This window comes from Salminus brasiliensis, chromosome 1, assembly GCF_030463535.1.
Source record: "Salminus brasiliensis chromosome 1, fSalBra1.hap2, whole genome shotgun sequence".
NCBI lineage: Eukaryota > Metazoa > Chordata > Actinopteri > Characiformes > Bryconidae > Salminus > Salminus brasiliensis.
This window is the reverse complement of record NC_132878.1, coordinates 79,723,143-79,738,273: the sequence shown is the minus strand read 5'-3', so window position 1 is coordinate 79,738,273 and position 15,131 is coordinate 79,723,143. Positions and strand designations below refer to the sequence as shown.

Sequence of the window (15,131 nt, the reverse complement as noted above, 5' to 3'; positions counted from 1 at the left end):
TAAACTGTGTCTTGTAAATAAACAGTTAATCTGAAGTTTAAAGTCCAACCGTACAATTTTTGAGATGCTGTTACATGAAGATAGATATGGCATATGTTTATTTTGTTTTACTCATCAGTATAATAAATGATGGATCTCAGATGATACAAAATTTACTCTAAATCATTTAAAATAATCACCATATTACAAAATTTGGCTGTTGGCCCTGCAAAAGACTTGGGATGATATCTGATGATACCAGTGCCAGACTGCTCATTTCAACAAGGCTGCAGATCCAGGCAGTGTGATGTGTCCAGGGCCAGTGCTGCATTGCTGGCAGGGTCACCATCCTGGCCGAAGCTTGGCGTCCAGTAGTAATGCCTCCGTAGACCATGGAACACTTCAGCCAAGTAAAAATGTCCGTCCACTTCATACGGAAACACATCAGTGTGCTCCTTTAACAAACGCCCCTTGGCAATAAGCTGGGAGAACGCCTGATTGGACATGGGCAAAAGGCACATTTTTTTTCTTACATTACATAAGCATTTGATGGAACATTTTGTGAATTGTAGATGTAGTGTTGTCTTACCACACACACTGGCTCCTCAAGTCTATTACCCCAAATGTAAATGTGTGTGAGATGTGGATTTGTATCCATAGCTTTGGTGAGGGACAACAGCCCAGTGGTGGCAATGTTGTTACTTGGAATGGACAGCCTGTCAGAAATGGATGAAGAGGGCAGAGTAAATAAGGTGTGGGTAGTAGTTACGCTGTACGGCAATTCCATGTTAAACTCCATGTTCAGACTGAAAAAGGAGACCCCTACGCTCTCAGTTTGCAGTGTGGCTGCTTTATGGCTTCACTCAGATACACCGCACCATCGTCTTCAATTCGATTAGAGGACAGATCTAGAATTTCCAAGGTGTTGTTTTCTTTCAGGACTCCTGCCAAACACTTCACTCCATCCCTGGAAATTCTGTTACTACAGGAAAAAAACAACAAAAACCTTTTTTTTTAACCTTTTTGTTATGTCATGAAGTACCACTTCTGGGTCCATAAAGAACCATGTTTCTAATAGAGATGTGTGAATGTGAAAAACATTTTAGAGGTTTAAAGAACCTTCACTTGATGTAAGGCTTATCAAAACTTAATAAAAACGTTTTATTAAACATTATTATTTAAGAGTGTATTCTGGAAAAATAAGAACACAGGAACATTCTCAAAAGTACACTCTTAACAATAGCAGAACTAATTTTTAATCCATTTTTAAATACAATATATAGACAAAAGTATTGGGACACCTGCTTGTTCATTGTTTCTTCGTAATAGTATTAAACAAGAGGTTGTCCTGCTTTTGTTGGAGTCTGTCTCTACTGTCCAGGGAATGCTTTCTACTAGATTTTGGAGCATTGTTATGAGGATTTGATTGCATTCAGTGACAGTAGTGTGAGTGAGGTCACCATGTTTGATGATCACCACCTCACCTTATCCTCAACTCCCCAACTCTTCTTTAAAGTACTGGATGGAGCACCATCCATCATTGTTGTTCCACTGTTCCACAGCTCAATGCTGAAGGGGTTTATATCCCTCTAGCCCACACCTGGCATTTGGATTGGTGCCAATAGGCTCAAGTTTATCCAGAGAGTCCTATTTGAATGGCAATCATTCTCTACACAGTCTAGGCAAGCAGATATGCATCAGCTTGGGTGCCACTTAAAGTAGCTAAAAGTTGTGTCCACAAACATATGGACATATAGTGTATGTACACAATTTATTTCCTTGTATATGAAGAACAATTTATCCAGGAAAAGAATAGCGATGCATTCAGATGAGTCTTTAAATAGTCATGATTCAATACAGAACAGCTGACTTCTCTAAAGTACATCCTTTTAGGAACATACAGCAGCGTCTGAGGCCTTTGCCCCATTTAGATGGTTCTTTGAGTAGCCATGACTCTATAAAGTATCGCTGACTTTACTAGAGTACTTCCATTTCTTGAGCTTCTATGGTCTTTTGCAGAATGGGGACTATCAAGAGCTGTGACAGTTGACAGTTGAGCACATGCTTCAATTACATGCAGATATGTGAACAATATGGCAAAAATATATGAATAATAACATTGAGTTTTCATAATACAGTGGGGAAAAAAAGTATTTAGTCAGTCACCAATTGTGCAAGTTCTCCCACTTAAAAAAATGAGAGAGGCCTTTAATTGACATTATAGGTAGACCTCAACTATGAGAGACAAAATGAGAAAAAAAATATCAGAAAATCACATTGTCTGATTTTTAAAGAATTTATTTGCAAATAATGGTGGAAAATAAGTATTTGGTCAATAACAAAAGCACAATAACAAAATAACAATACTTTTTTTCCCCCACTGTATAATATGTATAATTGGTTTTAAACAAAGATTAGAAATATAAACGTAAAGAAAACAGTCCTTAAAAATGGCTTTAATAATATAAACATTAAATGTAAATACTATATAAATTAACCCTAATATATATACATATATATATATATATATATATGTACATATATATATATATATATATATATATATATATATATATATATATATATATATATGTATATATATATATATATATATATATATATATATATATATATATATATATATATATATACGTGATAATAACTGACAGCCCTACAGCTTTAAAAATGTAGGTGCCAAAATGCATTTTTGGAACAATGTCAAATGTCAAATCTGATTTTGGGTCCCTAAAGAACTTTTCATTTGGATGTTTCTTTTGGAAAAGTCAATTGAAGGGTTTTGTTGGGTGCGGAAAGTGACTCTTCTTCGTTAACGCACTAAAGAGCCCTATTATGGCAGCTTCATTTTAAGGACTTGTGATAAGAACACAGCACACTGACATGTTACAGGATACTGATGGTAGTGTGTATGTTTGCAATTACCAGCAGAGATCCAGGTACCGCAGGGTGCGGTTTAACATCAGTGCTTCACACAGTCTCTCAACACCAGAATCTGTCATGCCATGCTTCCCCATGTGAAGCTCCCTCAAAGTCTGATTAACTGCCAACATCCGAGCCATATGGACTGTAGTCTCCTCCTGTCAGATCCAACAAATCTGCATTTAGCCACCTCACACAAACACACACTCCCGAGTGTGTCAGAGGACCACTGATATTCATACCTGTAGACTGAAGAGAAGGGGGCGGCTGACGTTGATTGAAAGAACGGTCCTGTTGTTGCTAAGGACAATGGCAAATGCGATCAAACTCTGTGTGCCCTGCAGAATCGAAACGAATCATTACAAAGACATTCAGCTGATGAGGACGTTCATGCTTACAGCTCTATTAGAGCTGGCAAGGTTACAGAAGATGCCTCAACTTCTTCTGACAAAGCAGTGCTTTTTCTGTAGTGTTTTCTACAGTGATGAATTACCAGATCACAGTCGGACATGTCCAATTCTTCTAACGAGGTGTTGATTTGCATCATGCTCGCTAAGTGCATCGCACCTTTGTTTCCAATCTTATTGCCGGTCATTCTCAATCTCTTCAAGGTTACATTTCTCTGTTGGAAGATGACATTATCGGCATTATTACCATTGCTGGATGAATGTCTTTGCACAATCAAGGACATGAAGGTCATTTGGGGCTTTTTAGATGTTTTATTCAACGTTGTTTTTCTGGGGACAGAATTACTGCTCAACATAGATTTGTTAGATAAAAAAAAATTCTTAATAATCAAAAATGATTCATACAGCTAGAAAATGTACATTCAGTTAAATCAATTCAGTGGTGCTAAAATGTCTTCTAACTAGGCAAGGCCTATTGAATTCCTGTTAGTGATCATGATCGACTACAGCTAGCAGCTTTTCTGTTCTCACACAACAAGGGTAAATACGACAGCACTCATAAGAATGACTGACAGTGAGAAGGTTCAGGTGCTCAGTGTAGATCTGGGAAGGACAACTGTAGAAGCCAGAAATGCCTCATTGACATTGTGACTCATGACAGGGACGATTAGGCTTACCAAAACTGCACGGTTGAAGACTCGGAAAAACGTAACCTGGTCTGATGATTCTGGAATTGCTGTACACAGATGGTTGTTCGGGACCATCCACGGACCCAACCTGACTCACTGTGTCAGCAGTCCAGGCTGGTGAAAGAGGTGTAATGGTGTGGGAATGTTTTCTTGGCACACTTTGGGCCTGTTAATACCAATCAGTTGTGGTTTGGCCTGAGTGCCATGGCCTGTTTGAGTATTGCTGACAGCGCGTATCCCTTCATAGCCACAGCTTACCCATCTTCTAATGACTGCTTCCAGGATGGTAATTCCCTCACAGTCACAGAGCAAATGGTGTCTCGAACTGGCTTCATAACAATAGGTTCTGTGTTCTTCAGCATTCGCATTTGGGATGTGGTAAAACAGGAGATCAGAGACTTAGAGATCTCCAGGAAAATTTGTGTCATAATAATTGGAGTAACTTCTTGAGTAAGTAAAATCTTGGAGTAAAATCTCAAAGGAATCTCAAAGGAGTTTCCATCATCTTGTGGAATCCGTGCAACAAAGAATTGAAGCTGTTTTGAGAGCAAAATGAGGTTCGTCCTCAAAATTCAAATTAAATAGACAGTCAGGTAAACAAAATGGCAAGATGAGTTTGGATATCCATACGTTCCAATAACCCCCCTCTCCTCCCAACTTTGGTGTTCTACCAAACTTGGTTTAGACCTCAGTGAAACACTTTAATAATATAACAGTAATGATATTATTATACACAGGACAGTTCCATGAAATTGGCCACTCTGTAGTAATAATGACGGTGAAGAGGGTTTCCCACTTACATGCAAACTCTTGGCAATTCGCTCTGCACCCAGGACTTCAATATCGTTGCACATAAGATCAAGCGACTGCAGAGCCACGTTCTCCTGCAGGAATTCGTACAGGTGTGAGTGTTTGCTCAGGGCTCGGGCAGAAACTCAGCCCAGCTGAACAAAAGTCATTATATAAACCTAGTTATCTGAAATACCTGAAGGAGATCTGCCAGATGCACAGCTCCTTCATCTGAGATCCTGTTGTACCTCAGGTCTAAAGCTGAACAGAGACATTGCCAATGACATTATGTGCAGTGAAACATTGATCTGAGAAATATTAAACAGACTGTCAGTCATTTTCTGGTGGCTGTGGGCGTTTGAGTAAATGGCAGTCAATGCTTTGTAAAGAGACTTCATTTCTGAGAAGCTTTTCAAGGTTAAATATATTAGTTAGTCGTTATCATATTGCTTAAAATCCAATCTGACTTATTTAGCCATGAAAGTGATATGCTGTCATATTAAACACAATGAGGAGTGACTGAAATGATTTTTGTTAAAAAGCAGAAGCTGTTAAGAGTCTGATCTTGTTCAATAATGATGACTGGCATACACCAAATGTCCACCTCGTCACATATAACGTACTATTTTCCAGATCCAAAGAATCTTAATGTAATTGTATTATAATGTAAAACAGCTAATATACTGTTGATAAATAGTTCAAATGAAGGGAGTGTAGCTGACAGTTCTTTATGTAGTTTTGTTGTATTAGGCAGTATTTCTGAATTACTCAGTTACATGTCCTCCAATATGTGTACAATTTATTTATTGATTGATTTATTTGTCAATTTGATCTGATTAATTTTTTATGATTAGGGTTATGTGGTATTATCTCACTGGCACATCTCTTTCTTTGGAAATTTAGAAAAAAAAGTGCATCAATCAATCAATCAATCAATCAATCGAGTCTAAACTTTAGATGATGTGTCTGAGAGATGAAAGCCAACTGTACTGATTTCTGTAAGTAACTTGACTGCAGTTTGTACTTTTGCTTCACATCCTGGCACTAAAACATGATTACTGGGCAAAAGAAAAATACTTATCCAAATGACAGCAGACTTTCTTTCTGGTTTTATTATCAATCCATGCATTTGGGTCAGCTAATAAGATCCGATCCACCTTAAAGGTGCGCCTGCAGCTGAACACGCTGCCCCTGCTGCACGGTTCGAGGGGTGAAAGTGAGCATCGCCGGTGCTCTAGGGTCAACATATAGCTAGTGCTGCTTACCTTTCACAGTCAGATCATTACGAAGCGTTTTCGATAACGCAAGAAGATCATTATCACACAGTCTGGTCACTTCTTTCAGTCGCTGGTTGCCCGTCAGTTTGAGTGAAATATCGCTGGAAATCATGAAGAAACGCTTAGCGCTGACTTTGCTCTGCTCATATTCATTATCCTCTAACGGAAACAACACCGTTAGCTCGCTAGCTGACCCACCTGCTGCAGCTGTGCGTCTCTTTCAGCACTTGTGAAACGTAGGCATTTGGAGACAGATGAAGATCAGTGCAGACAGACATATAAAACGCCTTCAGACTTCCCATGCTGATGGTTTTACCTGGCACAGAAGCAGAGAGTTTTATTTTCGTGTTGCTATAGCAACAGCCCCACAGCGACATCTTCTGGTAACGGGAGGGGAATGTGCAGACCAGCCTAATGTGCGGGTTGCGTTTAATTTTCACAAAAAATTGTGTGAAACACGTATTTGGCGAATACACAGACTGCATTTAGGATTTCAATACAACATAATATTATATAGCGGGGCATTATTATTAGTGCATTCCCTTTGAACTTCAAACCCCATGGTTCCGTGCGGGCGCCGCTTAGCTGAAAGTGTTACAGAACGTCATCAGCGCGACAGACAGTGTAGTCTGTTTGGGAAAACACTCTCGTATATCATTTACTGTCCACTAATCATATGAAACATTGACACAGCGTCCGGTATAACAGAATATAGGGATGGCAAGGCACGTTATATTGTAATGTGCAATGTGTATGACCTCCGATTTATTGTCAACCTTTCAATGTAAACAACAGAGGGAAATCCAACCACTTTTCAATAAAATCCAAGAATTAAATAAATAAACGTTAGATGGTCTCCAATTTGAATATCAAATTAAATTTAATATGTATGAAATGTTTACTTTTTTCCACGTTTCACACGGAACAGGCTATAGATGTCTAGATTTTACATTTCAGAGCCCTAAAAACAACAGCACAATATTTCCCGAAGATTTGACTGGGGAGGGGAGAAAAAAAAAAAAAAAAAAAAGATAATAAAAAAAAGAAAAGGAAAAAAAAAAAAAAAAAAAAAAAGCACAACCACACCGACTGAATTAGTCACTTTTCCCATCTCAAATGAATTAACTCTAACTCTATTAAGTAGTAATGTGTCAACAACAAGCTGCAGGACATTATTAAACAACAAAACATCCTTTCCTTTTGGCAGTAAATAGATAGCCTTTACATTTATCAAGCAACTGTTTAAATCATACAAATATAAAACCACACTGGGTATGACAGCATTGTTCACATGATGGGGAATATTTAGAATATACTAGAATATCTAGTATCTTTTTGTTCAGTATTATAAAGCTTAAAAAACAAAAAACAAAACAAACTAAAAAAAAAAAAAAAAAAAAAAAAAAAAGATCTTCACACTGCAATCTGTGAAATACATTGATGGCTGGAGGAGACAGAATGGCCCTAAAACTACTGTACATAACAACAGGGAATATGTGCAATAAAAAAAATCCATGTTATTTCCAGAGGAGAGAGCTGATTTACAGTGACTGCGTGCTGTTTTAATCAATAGTCTGAACAATGACAATCTGGGCATGCTCCATCTCTGAGGATCCAGGAATTTCATACTGCTCTACAACATAGCTTACTTGCTCTGAGCCTGTTCCATGCTGGATTAGCATTGGGGTTTCTGAAGATTCGTCATGTTGGATGAACATTGGTTGTCCTGAGGCCTCCGAATGCTGGATGATCATTGGTTGTCCTGAGGCCTCCGAATGCTGGATGATCATCGGTTGTCCTGTGGCCTCCGAATGCTGGATGATCATCGGTTGTCCTGTGGCCTCCGAATGCTGGATGATCATCGGTTGTCCTGTGGCCTCCGAATGCTGGATGATCATCGGTTGTCCTGTGGCCTCCGAATGCTGGATGATCATTGGGTTTTCAGATGATTCCGCGTGTTGAATGATCATTGGTGTCTCTGCAGATTCTGCATGCTGAATGATCACTGAGGCCTCTGAAGATTCTCCATGTTGAATGATCATTGGTGATCCTGAGATCATTTGTGCTTCTGAACCATCTGCGTGTTGGATGATCACTGGTGTCTCCGAACCATCTGAATGTTGGAAGATCATTGGTGATCCTGTAGCATCTGCATGCTGGATGATCATTGGTGCCTCTGGCTGATGGATGATCATCGAAGTCTCTGCAGGCATTGTGGCCAGAGCCGAATCCGCTGGAAAACTTGGTTCTGGGGATTCAGCTAAAACTGAGCGCACTCGAGCTATGAGGCCTTGGTGGTCGATTGGGATGTTGATTGGACACTGTATCGATTCGTTTTTCGATGGCTCAATGTCTTGCTCTGGAGGAGCTGGAATGTTAAAAAGAAAATGTTACAAATAATAATAATAATAATAATAGCAATAATAATAATAATAACAACAATAATAAACTAAATACTACAGAGCTATATTAGCATTGATTGATATGGGGGGGTGTCACTATGGATATCAGACAATACTTATAATTTTAGAAAAGCAAATGTGTTATCATGCCACTTCTACTAAATACAACAACATGGATTTGACACAATCCATACATACCATTGTGTTTTAAAGCTCTGTGCTTCTTCAGGCTATAAATGTCCGAGAGAGAATTTCCACATATATCGCAGGTCACTCTCCTGGAGCCTAAATCAAGAAATACATAAATATAAAATAAATATTTATAATAAATAATATACAAATAAATATTAAAATACTATTGTTCAATAATTGGGAAAAAACAATTCTCACATTAATAGACAATTCCAATGACTCACCATTATGGATGTCCATATGCTTTCTAAGTTCCCCAGATGTCAAGCAGGGTTTCCCACAATCCAAACATATATAAGGAGTCACTCCTAAACATTAAGAAAAAGACGATTCTTACAAATCTGCTATCAAATAGTGTTTATGTAAAAATGCCAATACGTTTAACACCCAACAACGTCTCGGTTTCAAACCTTTGCTACTCTCCACACCTGTGTGCTTCCTGGAGTGTGAGATCAGGGAGCTGGAAACAGCAAAGGACATGCCACATGTGTCACAGATGTATGGCTTCTCCCCTGTGTGTCGTCGTTTGTGGTACATCAAAGTGCTGGCCTGGGTGAAACGCTTGCCACATTCATTGCATTCATATGGCTTTTCCCCACTGTGCGTCCTGTTGGTGGGATTCAACATTTAAAAATTATGTAAGTAAGCAAAGAGTCTTAGACTTAACGTATACTGTCTAACTGACGAGTAACACAAACACACCTCATATGGATTTTAAGATTACTGGATGTTGCAAAAGCTGCAGGACAGACGTCACACTTGTGCGGCTTCTCTTCTCCGTGATGCATTCGACAGTGATAGACTAACTGGCATTTCTGGGCAAAGCGTGCAAGACAATTGGTGCAGTTGAATGGCTTCTCTCCTGTATGCATAATGAAATGAAACATTAAAACAGTTCAACAACTAAAGATTAAATTAAGTGATTAAACAGTGATTAATCTGCTTCCATTCCTTGTTAACATGTTTTTTGGTTAATCTCATGGCAGAAAAGTCTGTTTATCATCACTGCAATGCATATTTCTATTGTCTTTAAATAAAAGTATACTCAATAAAAAAAACAAACAAAAAAAAACAAATCAATGCGTCCCCCCCCCCCTCCTACTTAACGGACATACCTGTGTGAATACGCATGTGTGTCTTGAGTTGGTTTCCCTGCCTGAAGCAGCGTCCACAGAGCTGGCACTGATATGGCTTGATACCCTTGTGTATGCGCATATGTCTGCGCAGGCTGCTCATCTCTGAGAACAGGTTCCCACAGATGTTACAAATGGGCCGAAGCTTATTTTGCCCAGTCTTGTCTTCCTCTTCCTCAGCCCATTCGTCACTACCCAGATCCTCACCTTCCTCATCGTTTTCTTCATTGCTGGCTTGGCTCTCCCTCAGCTTTCTGCTCAGGCTCCTCTTCCTATTGCTTGTCCGTACCTTCTTGCTCGGACTGACATCAGAAGAAGTCTCGCTAGGGCCTTCATCGTCTTTTGTATTTTCATTATCAGGGGCTTCGGAGGAGGAGGTCTTTGCCAGGCCTCCTTCTTCATCTCCATCTTCCTCTTTGGAATTTTCCTCCTCTGCACCTCCTTCAGGGTTCACAGATGTTTCTGTTGGTAAAGGCCTGATCCGTGGCCTTCCTCTCTTACGCACAACTCCTTCCTTTTCCGTGTTCGGCGTAAACGTAAAAGCCTCCTCCGTTTTGACTGTGTCCACTGTCACTGGAGGCAGTGGCCTGGTTCGGGGTCGACCCCTTCCTCGTTTCAAGACCACAACTTCTTCAGCGCTATCTGCCTCTAACGTCGTCTTTTCTGCATCTTTCTCAACAGCCTCCTCTTCGTTTGCTTTTACCTCTTCTGTCTCGCCCTCTGGATTGGCAGAAACTAGTGGTTCAGATGTGGTTTGGGGTTCACCTCCAGTGCTTTCCGCAAGGTTATCATTTGCTACTGTAGTGCTTTCTTCAGTGCTAGTGGAGTCCGCCATTTCCGATGGCAACGGCCTTACCCGTGGCCGTCCTCTGGGCCTTCCCGTTCCTCTTCTTACTGGATCCTTCTGTGTGGCTGAACTTTTCCCTGCTGCTGCAAAATCAGCTCGGTCACAAGACAGCGGCCTCATCCGAGGGCGACCTCTTGGTCTGCCTCTTCCTCGCCCTCTTCCTCTTGGTGAAACAAGGCTCTCTCTTTGTGCATCCTCCTCATAAAGACGAGTCTTGGGCTTCCGATTCCTCTTCTCTGCGCCCTGTCTTGTTTGTTCACTGGACGACTGCGACTCGTCAGCTGAATCAGCCGCCTCTTGCACCCTGTTTTTCTTTCCTCCCTGGTCTCTTAACTGCTCTCTCTTTTCCACCTCCTCAATTGGTTCCAGTGGCTCGTAGTCATCAGGGCTCAGTGGAGAACGTGGATCCATGTCGCCCACACCCCTCATGGCAGCAGGGCTGCCTTGGACATCGCTCGGAGGCTGAGTGCACAGAACCACCACCTCTTGAATCCCGAGGAAAGACGCTGCTTTTTGAACACTTGGAAGCTCATCCCTATGGACAACACAGGAACAGAGAAAGGTCGTTCTCACGTAAGAAACTGAAAGCTTGCTATTTAGCACAATAATTCTGACACTGTCATTTTTTCATCTTTTCCTCAGATCATGCCTGACTTGACTCAATAACTCATTTTTCAAAAACTCTTAGATCACAAAATATAAGCAGACACAAAACATGGTCCCAAGAACATCTTAGTTATTACTCACCCAGTCATGGTCAAGTTCCCTGTATACATATAGTCCAGCAGCTTCTCAAACACAGCGCCGGTCACCCATTCTGGGTCCAGTGTTATGGTGGCGTCTTCTCTTCCAGCATCAATACACTGAGTGGAGAAATACTCGCTGAAAGCAGCCAATACATTATGGTGAGCTTCATACCGAGCTTGTCCTATTGCCACGGTGCAGTCACAGAGGAAGCCTCGCTCCCGCTGCCTTCTCAGCTGCTCCAGGAGGAACTCACTGTGAGGAATATGGCTCATCGTGTGGGACCCAACCGATCTGCAGAAACATCACAGTTCATTCATTGGGTCAACTTCCTCAAATAAACGCGGTCCTACACGAGTACATATCTGCACAGTTTCAACAGGATTAACGCTCAAAACACTTCGAAATAAATGTACATTTCGGCGCCTTCGACACCAAGTTAAATATCAATATTACACTAATAACTTTGAAATGTATATTTCTGATCCTCAGTCTTGACTATGAGCAGCGCTGATTAAAAATAAAAGTTCCCGCCTGTAAAAAGTTGGCTAGCTAACGAAAATGCAATGCTAACGCGCGGGCCGACGAACGACGACGGAGATTCGTGGTAAATATAAATATTCGTAATATTTCTATTTTTTAAAAAACGCTCGGGATATCACAGATCCGTCGTTCTTGTGCTCTCCCAGTCGGGAAGTTTGCAAGTTTTTTGACATTCAAAACAAAGGGCTCTTATTTAGAAAAAGGCTCAATCCGGTTACGACGCGAGTCGCGATTCGAATATCCGATAACCGCCGCTACGCAGGACGAAGCAAACAACGGCTGTTATAAAAACACACAGTCGGGATGTGATCAATAATGTCTAAAATAAGACGATTATTATTTTTGAATTATAATATCTCACAATAATGCAACAGTAGATTAAAGTCCTTCGCTGTAGTCGGCCATTTTCAGACTCTTCTAGAGGACTTGGCAGTTGACGACACATCCGGCTTGATTTTTGCTAGCTATATTATTTTGGAGGATTATCCTGTGGTCCTATAGGTGGCGCTACACACACACACACACACAGTCCACTAGACAGTCCCGTTTGATTTCGTCTGCAGTACATTTAATAAATCACAAGAAGAAAACCAAACAAAAATAAATAAATAAAGTTTTAACGTGGAAGCATTAAATTTATATCTGAAGCTTTGTAGTGTTGTTTATGTTCTGAACAATATATCATTAAAAATATTAATTATAATAAAGAAAAAAAAATACTCACCTTTAGTAGCCACGTCATGAGGTCCACATTGTATACAAATAGGGGTTGTAAGTAGAGCTGGGCAATATGACGATATTTTATCATATTGTGATACATTTTGTTATTGAGATAAACAACATGCTTTTTTAATTATATTAAGGATACTGCTTATTAAACACTAATCAACTGCTGCCTTCATTTAAATCTTTAAGTGTGTAATTAGATTGGTTAAATAAGATTAAGAGCATTAGATCTTAATAAAAAAAATCACTCTACTCAGTTCAGGAGAGTATCTGAATAGTATTTTTTAAGAATCTGATGTATTTAGTCTGTGATTAAATACATTGATAAATGTTGTGTATCGTAAAAAATTATTTTTGTTCTATCACCCAGCCCTAGTAGTAACTCATGTACTCTTTCATGTACGTTCTTATGAAACAATGTATGCATTTGTACGCCTGAGTACTTTCAAATGATAATACTTCTACTGCTAAGTGGAAATCTAATTTTTACTCATGTACATTGTAGTCATTAACATGTTAATTATTTTGCTTTCCATATCATGAAGTTACACTGGCAATAACATCTGTGCCATCATTTTATTTTACACCAAAGGTCTGTTCTAATAGATGCTGGATTAGTAGTAAGTAGTTCCAGCGCAGTTTTTTTGTACTCAAGTTGTTATTGTTTTTTCTGCTTCTACTCATCATTTCATAGCAGTAACAATAGTATTATTTGCATACAGGCCTGGGCTTATATACACCCCGTCATTCAAGAGTGCAGTTGTAGATTATAGCCCATTTGTTGCCATGCACATGTCATCCTCCACCCTTGTGCTCTGTGCACCAGTAAGGAGGATCTCAAAGCTGAAGGTTTCTAATAAATCTGCCAGTGAGTGTAATACAAACTTGGAGTGTGAATCACTAATCATTTATGCAAGTTATTTTGTTGAATTATAACTGGTACAGTACAGATTTAAATGACAAACTCGAGACAATAACTTTCAATAAGTTAACTCTACATATTGCTAGCTTTCTCAATAATTTTGAAACCATTTTTACTCCATTTCTCTCTTTCTGCACAGCCCATTTAGCATTTGTTGTACAACAACAGATTCAATGCTATTACGTCTTTCAGCAACAGCAGTTGGATAATAAAGTCTAAAGAACAACAGGTATACATTTAGGCAGACAAATAAAAAATCAACACAACTAAGCAGATAGATCAAAAACGTATCGAAAAAGAACTGACTTTTAAATGTGATTTTTTTTTAACATTTAAAAAGTTTGTAAAGGAACAAAACAAAATGTTGTGGGTTTTGGATTTCATTGCATTAGACTACACAGGCGGCAGGCCTATATGATAAACAGTGAAGTATGGTTCAATCAGGCGACAGGCTGTGAGACAAATGAAATCTGCACAACTCAGGCCTGCTCGGCTACAGAGGACAGGCAACAGTACTTTGAGCAAACCCAGAGGAACCAGGAAGCCAATGCCCAACACTCGAGCAGCACGGGCCATTTTCTTTAGATTTTCAATTCTCTCCATCTGCCATCTAAAAAAGAGAAGAAGGTGTTGGTGGGCACAGAATCAAACTCAAGTAAACAAAACAAGATTAGCTAATTACTGCTACACTACAAGGATAAAAGTATTGGGACACCTGCTTATTTACTGTTTCTCCTGAAGGGTATTAAAAAGAGCTTATGTTGCTTTTGTTGGAGCAACTGTCTCTAATGTCCAGGTAGGTTTTCTAGGACAAGGATTTTGGAGCCAAAAGGTTCCAATAGGTTCATGTTTAGAGTCCTACTCTATTGTCAGTACTTCTCTACACAGACTAGAAAGCATTTATTAAAAAGGGTGTCCATTTTGACATGTAGTGTAAATACAATAACATATCTCTTTTATTAAGATGACAATAAGTCAATTTCTTTCCATGATATTTTTAAATAACAAAAATGTGTCCAGTGGGGACGTCAGCGTTCACATTGATGTTTGCTTCTTCATTCTGTATATGGATACAATTCCCACCTTCTTGCCACCATCTACATAAAACCATTGACTAGAAACTGCTTTCTAGTGAAATAGCAGGAATGTTTAACAAGAGCAGCACATGGCAATAGATGGCAGCCTAAAAAGCCCAAATACAAAATGTATAACATAAATCAGATCATCAAATATTCTGAAAGAATAAGCTCTGAACACTGAATTTCAAATCAATAATCAAATCAATGTCGCACACAGTTATAGCCTGTAACTGTATTAAAACTATGTCACAACATCCCAACCACAGCAGATGCCTGTATGTCCTCTTTTTAAAACCAAAATATGGTCACCCTATGTGTGATGTCTCTTAATGAACTGCAAAACACCTTATTTGATGATGTGGTTGACTGACGTTCTCCTGCGATGTATTGGCTTCGTCAACGCGCTGTACTTTTTCTATCTTCAACTCAAGTTCATGTTCTGTGTCTTCATCCTGACTGGGGCAA

At 39.5% G+C, this 15,131-nt stretch overlaps 2 protein-coding genes across 3 annotated transcripts; both read right to left on the bottom strand.

Annotated features, from left to right (window-relative positions):
* Positions 1–100: 100 nt before the first annotated feature.
* lrrc34 (leucine rich repeat containing 34) lies at positions 101–6,412 on the bottom strand. The gene is made up of 10 exons (XM_072658308.1): positions 6,277–6,412; positions 6,067–6,179; positions 4,998–5,062; positions 4,813–4,896; positions 3,410–3,538; positions 3,159–3,254; positions 2,920–3,074; positions 806–961; positions 569–695; positions 101–473 (listed from the first exon to the last, which is right to left on the bottom strand). The coding sequence occupies exons 1-10, from the start codon at positions 6,378–6,380 to the stop codon at positions 258–260; spliced, it is 1,245 nt and encodes a 414-aa protein (XP_072514409.1). The 5' UTR covers positions 6,381–6,412; the 3' UTR covers positions 101–257.
* Positions 6,413–6,939: 527 nt separating this feature from the next.
* Positions 6,940–12,358, bottom strand: mynn (myoneurin). 2 transcript variants are annotated; one of them, XM_072658286.1, is made up of 8 exons: positions 12,301–12,358; positions 11,400–11,690; positions 9,788–11,187; positions 9,375–9,534; positions 9,083–9,279; positions 8,897–8,980; positions 8,679–8,765; positions 6,940–8,446 (listed from the first exon to the last, which is right to left on the bottom strand). In XM_072658286.1, exons 2-8 carry the CDS (start codon positions 11,669–11,671, stop codon positions 7,641–7,643), a joined length of 3,006 nt encoding a protein of 1,001 aa, XP_072514387.1. In that variant the 5' UTR covers positions 11,672–11,690; positions 12,301–12,358; the 3' UTR covers positions 6,940–7,640. The 2 variants fall into 2 exon arrangements, with proteins under 2 accessions (XP_072514387.1, XP_072514396.1); XM_072658295.1 differs by lacking the exon at positions 12,301–12,358 and having other exon boundaries at positions 9,101–9,279; positions 11,400–12,230.
* Positions 12,359–15,131: the final 2,773 nt, after the last annotated feature.